An 8,535-nucleotide genomic window follows, 5' to 3' on the forward strand; every position below is an offset into this window, starting at 1 on the left:
ACTCTGCCCAAGTGAGTTAACTTCCTCATCTATCAAAATCAAGGCGGAGGCTGGGCTAGATCCAAAATTCTATCATTTGAATAAGAAGATTAACCACAAGCATTTTTCTAGCACCTCAAGTTTAGAAAGTGCTCTTCAGAAACAGCTAACAGATGTACCACTGGCTTATTTCATAAATGAGCAAAATGGCACCTAGCAGAGCTGGATGTGGGCAGCCGGGTGGCACCCAGATAGAGGGCCAGGTCTGGAGTAAGAAGACTCATCTTCCCGAGTTCAATTCAGCCTCAGACATTTACTAGCTGTGTGACACTGGGCAAGTCACTTTACCCTGTTTGCCTCAGTTTCCTCATCAGAAAAATGAGCTGGAGAAGGAAATGGCAAAAACCACTCCAGGAACTCTGCCAAGAAAACCCCAAATGGGTCATGACGAGTGAGACAAGACTGAAAACTGACTGAACGACAAGAAAAATCCAAGCTGGGAGCCTGTACCCAAGTCTCCTGAGCATACAACGAGAGGCTGGACAAGAGGACCCCAAAGCTGGGACTGGACTTCTCTGATTTCAGTCAGCTTGTCCCACTATGCCAGCTGTCGGCCTTTCACCCTTGCCCAGGTTCACCCTCCCCTAAAACAAGGTCACTGCCGAGAGTTGAATAAACACCTTGAGAACAAGGTGGAATCATTCCACTTTAGGGGGCTTCAGCACTGCAATGGGAAACCTACAGACCTGCCCACCTCACACAGCTGTCCAAGAAAAGGATCTGGTCAACTCTGACATACTGTCCGAACGCTAGGACTGGACTCAGGCAACACTTATTAGGAAGTGCTTACAATGCAAGCAGTCGGGCTAGGGACTGGGGAGACAAAGCCAAAAAAAGAAACAGTTTTTGCTCTCAAAGACCTTACATTCTATGGAAATTATTCATAAAGGCATTATTTCTTTTAGGTTGTTAATCTAATAGCTGACACTTATAGAGAGCCCTAGGTGAACAAGGGGCTTCACTGACACTGCCTTTTTGCAAGCATGGGCTATGAGACCCATTTGACAAAAAAGGAATCTTAGGGAGAGATTAGCTTTAAGGTTTGCAAAGCATTTTACAAATGTTATGTCATTTAAACATCATAACAACCCTGTGAGATAGGTGCTATTATTACCCTTATTTTACAGATGAGGAAACTGAGGCAAACAGAGGTGAAGTGACTTGCCCAGGGTCACCTGGCTTGCGTTTTAGGCTGATTGGAAGTCCTTGACTCCAGGCCCAGCCCACTGCTCTTCTCACAGCACCATCAGCTTCCCTAAGCCCAAGTCCAGCACTTACTGCATCTCCTCTCCAGCCAATACAGCGCTGCTCCTCTTCAATTAAGGCCAGAGTCATAATCAAACATCCTAGTTCATAAGAAACAAACGCTTCCCAACCTTTAATCACACCAAACAGAAAGAGAAATTAACTTTCAATTGACCCCATGCACCAACCCCAACTCCCAAAATGCTGACCCGACTGCTTTCATTGGGAGAGCTGACACAGATTTCAGAGCAGGGGAATCCAAGCTTCTTGCAGCAGTTGGCAAAGGAGGATGTTTTTCATTCGAGTAGCTACCTCAACACGAGAAAATGTACAGCAATGGGGTGTACATTTATTTAGCCCACCCGCAAGCACACATTACAAAAATGTCAATGTAATTGCAAGGAAATGTGGAAAAACTGAGATGAAAGATGGAAAGATCAGGAGAAAGAAAACTGCACACACACACACACACACACACACACACACCCCTCCTGACTACACACAAGTGCATGTGCTTAAAGAAAGAAAATGGCCAAAGTTGTGCAGTGTCAGCCGGACTGGGGCACAGATCAAAAGGATTTCTTGCGGGGGGGCAGCTAGGTGGTGCAGTGGATAGAGCACCAGCCCTGGATTCAGGAGGACCTGAGTTCAAATATGGCCTTAGACACTTGACACTTAGCTGTGTGACCCTGGGCAAGTCACTTAACCCTCATTACCCCGCAAAAAAAAAAAGGATTTCTTGCTTGTCTGTTCATTTCAGTCTAATTGGCTAAGTGCTACATATTAATGTAACCTTTTTTTTTTTAAAGTGAGGCAATGGGGGTTAAGTGACTTGCCCAGGGTCACACCGCTAATAAGTGTTAAGTGTCTAAAGCCGGATTTGAACTCAGGTACTCCTGACTCCAGGGCTGGTGCTTTATCCACTTTACCAACTAGCTGCCCCTTAATGTAAACTTTTAGCCCACGTTTTCTATCTTTTTTGACTGTCTTTGTTAACAGTTAAATTTACTGGGGTTGGGTTTTTTAAGGGCAGCCCAGGTAAAGATGACCAAGTATGAAGTCTAAAGTGGACCCAGCAGGAGACTTGTCCAAGGACCAGATCCTCAGAGGATTAGTCACCAGGTCACTGATGTATTTTGGAATTCCTAAAAGACACCTAACCCTATCGATGTAACCCTGGACCCCAAAGCACTGGGGTGAGAAGTCTTTAACACAGTGACATACCAGGGAATACCAGCTCTTAAGGAGAGACCAGACCTCCCTGAACTGGGGGGAAACCCCTCAATGAATACCAGTTTCATGCACAAATATCAAAAATTCCTGTCCCAGCCACAGAAAACCTGCCAAGTAACAACACTGCCTCTGATGAGCTGGGAGTGACCTCAATGTTCAACAATGAAGGAATGGTTCAATAAATCTTGTGGTGCATAAACATGATGAAATGAGAGGTATGAGGACCAGAAAATCTTGAGCACTATTTTCAAGAGAATGCAAACTGGAAAGAAGCAGAACAGAACACAAACACTAAAGACTTCAATATTAAGAACAGTCTGCATATAGATTTTAGTCACTGAAATTAAATGATTCAAATGAGAAAACTTGCTAAGCAAGTTTAACTGTTTTGATGGATGCTTTAAGTTTTTAATAAACCATTAAGAAAAAGTCAGATCAGAATTCCTTCACTGGTATAACAGATAAAATGCTGACTTGGGGTTAAGAAAGCCTGGCTTCGAATCCTGTTTCAAACACCTAATAGCTATGTAGCCCTAGACAACCTCTCTGAACCTCCAGTTTTCTGATCTGTAAAATGGGGGTGATAATAATAGCACCTATCTCCCAGGGATGTTGTAAAGATCAAATGAGATATTATAAAGCACTTTCCAAAACTTTATGTGCAACATAAATGTTAGCAATTACAATGATTATGATTGTCAATTACCTGGATTTACAAAAACAAAAATAAAAACAGAACTAACCATTATTAAGGTACAATACTAGTACTACAATTAAATTCAGTTGTACAATTAAGTCCCAACTCTATGCAAGTCCCTGAAGTAGGTAAGAGGTGAGAGGGCTGGGGCAACTGAAGACAAAAGACCATCCGTCGCCCTCTCAGAGAGCTTCCAATCTAGGAAGAGGAACGAGACAGGCACACTAAGATTCTACAAGGTAAAGAGTAAAGGGGCACGGGATCCAGTGTGTGAGAGTTCACAAAAATGAGGAATCTTGGAAAGACGCCTGGACCTGTCAGTCCATGTGGGCCTTGAAGGATGGATAATAACCCAGCAGAAGATTCACTAAGCACTTTCCTCCCAACAGCCTGGTCAAACAGAGAGGGCGAGCCCCCCTTTCAAACAAAGAAGGCTAGTTTCAGGTACGATGACTCGTTGATGGCCACACCACCAGAAGGTCTAGAACCCAAGCTCTACCTACCTCCAAGTCTAGTTCTTTTTCAACTGGCAAAGCTGTGGGCAGCCAGCAACCCACTCGACTGGGTAAAAGCACAGAATACGAGGAGGAGAGCAACACTGGCTGAGGCTGCACTTGGAGATCAGCAAGTGCCCACCTAAGGTGAGCTTTATTCTTTGGGCAAGGAAGAGTTGCTTTGACAGAGTAGCACAGTTGGTCATTCACTGCTCTGGGGGCAAAATGAGTTAGGAATGGGGAAAGAAGATGAAGGCAAGGAGTTCAGTTAAAAAGCCATTGAAAAAAATGTAAAAAACGGAAAACAAAGTAAGTGCCCATCCACTGGGGAATGGCTGAAAAAACCTTCGTATATTAATGCAATGAAATCATACTGCATAAGAAAAAATTATTACAGGGGCAGCTAGGTGGCTCAGTGGATAGAGCACCTGCCCTGGAGTCAGGAGGACCTAAGTTCAAATCTGAACTCTGATATTTGACACTTACTGGCTGTGTGACCCTGGGCAAGTCACTTAACCCCAATTGCCTCACAAAAAAAAAAAAGAAAAAGAAACAATGATTACAAAGAAATAAAAAATATATAGAAGGGGGCAGCTAGGTGGCACAGTGGATAAGGTGCCAGCCTTGGGTTCAGGAGGGCCTGAGTTCAAACCCTGCTTCAGACACTTATTAGCTGTGTGACCCTGGGCAAGTCACTTCACCCCCATTGCCCTGCCCCCAAAAGAAAGAGAAAGAGAAAGAGAGAGAGAGAGAGAGAGAGAGAGAGAGAGAGGGAGAGAGAGAGAGATGGGGAAAGTGAGAAAACAGAGGGAAGGAAAGAAAATAGAGGAAGGGGGAAAGAGAAAGAGAGGGATAAGAGATGAAGAGAGAAAAGAGGGAAGGAGAGAGAAAGAGAAGACAGAGAGGGGGAGAATGGGGAGAGGAAAAGGATAGGGAAAAACAGAAAAAGAGTGAAGAGAGAAGAAATAGAGAAAGGGGGAGGGGGAGAGAGGACACACTAGCAAAAGGAACTGCCTGGATAACTGGAGGGGCGACTAGGGCACAGTGGACAGAGCACCAGGTCTGCAGTCAGGAAGATTCATCTTTGTGAGTTCAAATCCAGCCTGAGATATTTCCTAGCTGTGTGACCCTGAGCAAGTCACTTCACCCTGCTGGCCTCAGTTTACCAATCTGTCATATAAGCTGGAGAAGGAAGTGGCAAACCACTCCCCAAATGGGGTCCCAAAGAGTTGGACACAACTGAAATGACTGAGAGGATGTGGTGAGTGGTAGTGGTAGTGCTACTGATGGAAAAGGGGCAGAGGCTGATTGGAGAGAACAGGGCATAAATTGAAGGCTGGGGCATGCTGAGCCTCCAGGGCCCAAGGCAGGCATTTCTACAGAAATAGCAGGAAGTGCACAGAAGCGCACTAGTGTGCTTCCTCAAAGAGCTTTTCACTTGGATTCAAGGGATCCAGGTTCAAGTTGGCCTGGGTGACCTTGGGTCACTTGAACTCTCTTGACCACAGAGAACATCAGTTTCCTCAATTTGCAAAAGGGGGAGGGAGCTTTAACAGGAAGGGCAGAAAGTACAGCCCAGCACATCAGCTCTGAAAGCTACAGACTGAAATGACGGGCTCCCCAAGAGGGATGGGCATGCCGTGCACAAGCCTTTTCTGTTCCGCTACGGATAAAGACCCGTTCTTGGATTTTTGTGCAGTTCAGAAAAGAAATAAAAATTCCACATGAGGGGGTTGGACCACAAAGGCCCAACTCAATCTCAAACCAGGAGTCTGTGAATCAAGTTAACGCTATTTAACTGTAGCTTTAAAAAGATGCGGAACAGAACCGAGAAACCCCAGAGGTGGGAGTGGCCACCTAGTACACGAGTCCCCTCTCCAAAAGGGCAGGCAGGTGGATGGTCCAGAAAAGCCCTGCGGGCTGCTCCTCCCATGTTTGGACAAGCTATGGCCAAAGCCTCCTTGTCCCCTCCAATTCAAGGAGAGCAGTTCTTAGAAGAAAAGTGCAGCAAGGGCTGAAGATGGAAACTCAAGTTGAATTTCCCTGGGCCTTCCTGCTCAGGTTCATTTCGGATTATTTGGTTTCAGTTTCTCATTTAGACACAAGACTTATGGGTCTGTGTTTTGGTTGGTTTTTTTTTTGGTCATCAAGGAATATTCCATTTACTGATTTCTCTTTGGAAATTAAAACACATTTCAAATTCTTTCTAAAAATGTGGCTTCATAAACCTTGCATTAGACAGGCAGGTTATAGCCATTTCCTTGACTCAAATCAAGACATGCTGAAGATTATAAGAAAATCTAAAATATGTCAACCTGATTTGTGTGAACCATCTCAGACTAAAAATATTGTACACTATCTACAGAGATCCCTTGTGACAGAGTCCAGGGGAACAAAAATAGGCCTTTCTCAAGGAAGCTTCAAGTCATTAAGACCAAAGAAGAGAGATCTTCCTTTGTCTTTAGGAAGAAAGGGAAAGGGAGGATTGGTTCTCCACCAGCTCCGGCCAGAGAGGAAGCAGCCCCAAGCGGCGGGTCTGGCTCTGGGGCATGCCGGGTCCAACAGGAGGGCGGCTCGCTAAACCCTACGCAAGGACCCCGAGTGGGGCAGGCTCGCTGCTAGACAGAGGGGACACAAAGACCGAGGAGCTGACACTCCTACCTCCCCCGTAAGAGGAGCCCTGGCGGCCACAACCCCCCCCTTCTACTGCCACACAAGGCTCGGAGCCTTTCCCCGTGCCCCCCACTGGAGCAAACCCGAATTCCCGACTCTCTTCCCCTTCCCGGGTGGGGGAGGGGCGGGGGTCCCCAAAGCAATCTCAACATTTCGGGGGTACCACTGCTATCAGAGAACGGCCACAAATCTGGGGAACATGCGGTAAATAAGTGCATTAGCTGTCTGGGGTCTCCCCCGGCCAAAGGGGTGAGGACGGCGCACCCCCACACCCCACCTGGCAGGGCCTTTGAATTCCGTCTAAAGCCAACTTTCGCGTCTGCCCCGCCCCCTGCCCCCCGTGGGGAGGGGGAACCCCCGAGGGCCCCGCCCCCGGAGGACCGGGACCCCAGCCCTTCCTAAGCCAGCGCGGGACCGGCCGCGGCACGGCCCTGGCCCCAAACAGGGAGGCCTTTAAGTACAAGGCCACCTAAGGCTCCCCATCCCGAGGGGCTCCCCACCCCGTGGAGGGGGGGCTGCTCCCCACTTAACAGCCACTTTCGGGCCGGGAAGCCCCGAATTCCAATCCTGCCTCGCACATTGCCTAGCTGGGAGACGCTGGGCACGTCACTTCCCCCGGGTGCCTCAGTTTCCTTCCCCGTAGAGGGGGCACGGAGGCCTGAGGACAAAACGATTTGACAATCGTCCCTGGTGCCGGCGCCCGCCCCCCTCCCCGCTAGGCCCGGGGGCGCGCCCTGCCCGCCAAATCACGGTCTCGAGTGGGGGGGGGGCGATGGGGGCGGGGAGAGGAAGGGATGGGACGGGAGGGGCGGGGGCCGCCCGGCGGGGGAGCCGGGCACGGGCCCGGAGCAGCCCCCGGCCCGGCCCCGGGACGCCTCAGTTTTCCCGAGCGGCAGGGGAGGCCTGAGGGAGGCCGGGCCGGGGCCTCGGGTGCCGCTCGGCCCGGCCGGGCCTCAGCTTCCCTCGGCCCCGGCCCGGCCCCTCAGGCCCGGCCGCGGAGCCGCCTCACGGGCGCCCGGAGGCCCGGCCGGGCCGGGGCGAGGCTGAGGGGAGGCCCGGTCGGGGGCGTGCGGGGGGTCGCGGGCCCGAGGCCCGACCGGGAGGGACGGAGCGGGAGCCGCTGCGGCCGCCCGGGCTCGGGCTCGGGCTTCGCCGCGGGCCGGGCCCGGCCCCGCGGAGCCGCCTTTACCTTCATCAGCCTCCTGCTGGCCGCCATCTTGGGTCTGGTGCTGCTGCTGTCCCACAATGCATCGCGGCCGCCGGGCGGCTCAAGCCCCTGCACTTCCTGCCGCGCGCGAGAGCGCCGAGGGGCGGGGCTGGGGCTGGAGGGGAGGGAGGGGGGAAGAGACGAGGGGAGAAGGGGAGGGAGGGGGCTGCTCGGGCCCTGTGCCCCACCACGCCCCTGCCCCTCTCGCCCCCACCGCCCGCACCGTCCCCACCGTCCCCACTCCCAAAGACCGTGATTTGGCGGGGAGGGGGCGCCCGAGAAGCCCTGCTCCCCCCACCTTGAAGAGGAGGGGGCGGGCGCCGGGGGCCGGGGGGACGATCGCCATTCTGTCCTCCCCGACCCTTCCTGCCCCGCTCTACAGTGGAGGAAACGCAGGGAAAAAAGGGATGAAACGGGGAGGAAGGAAGAAGGGGCTGCCGGGAAAGAGGGTGCTTCAGGACCCCGGGCATGTACCCCCTTGGGCAGATCGCTAGGCCTGGGGTCCATTTGACCTCGGACACTTTCTAACTGTGTGACCTCGGGCAGGGAATCTGACTCCGCTGTGCCTCAGTTTCCTAGGCTGTAACAGCCCCTCCCTCCCAAGGTGGTTGTGAGGCTCAAACGGGACCATGTGTGCACAGCGCCCGGCACACAGTAGGCGTCAGATAAGTGCTTCTTCCTTCCCTTCCCTTCCCAGGGTGGCAGGAGCAGGGGCAGTTTCCAAGGGCAAGAGGGCAGCGTCCTCTCTGTCCTGGCTGGTCTGCCAGAGAGACCGAGGGCATGGACTGAATGTCTCTGTGCTGACTTGGTCCTGGGTCTCTCAGACCATGCCCCTGACAGTGCCCCTCTACCTGCTGGGAGTTCCATGCCCTGCTAATACAGACTCCCGTTCTTGTCTTGAGGACGGAAGGCTCACTAGGTCCTATCTTCTCTCTCTCCTCTCTCTC

At 51.4% G+C, this 8,535-nt stretch overlaps 1 protein-coding gene across 1 annotated transcript in view; it reads right to left on the reverse strand.

Moving 5' to 3' along the window:
- Nucleotides 1–7,681, reverse strand: part of UBE2L3 (ubiquitin conjugating enzyme E2 L3) — a 50,928-nt gene extending 43,247 nt beyond the window's left edge. The window contains exon 1 of the mRNA XM_043969514.1: nucleotides 7,571–7,681. Within this exon, the coding sequence (XP_043825449.1) occupies nucleotides 7,571–7,597 (27 nt within the window). The 5' untranslated portion in view covers nucleotides 7,598–7,681. The remainder of the gene's footprint in view (nucleotides 1–7,570) is intronic.
- Between the last annotated feature and the right edge of the window lie 854 nt (nucleotides 7,682–8,535).

The sequence above is a fragment of the Dromiciops gliroides genome, chromosome 1 (assembly GCF_019393635.1).
Source record: "Dromiciops gliroides isolate mDroGli1 chromosome 1, mDroGli1.pri, whole genome shotgun sequence".
Lineage (NCBI taxonomy): Eukaryota > Metazoa > Chordata > Mammalia > Microbiotheria > Microbiotheriidae > Dromiciops > Dromiciops gliroides.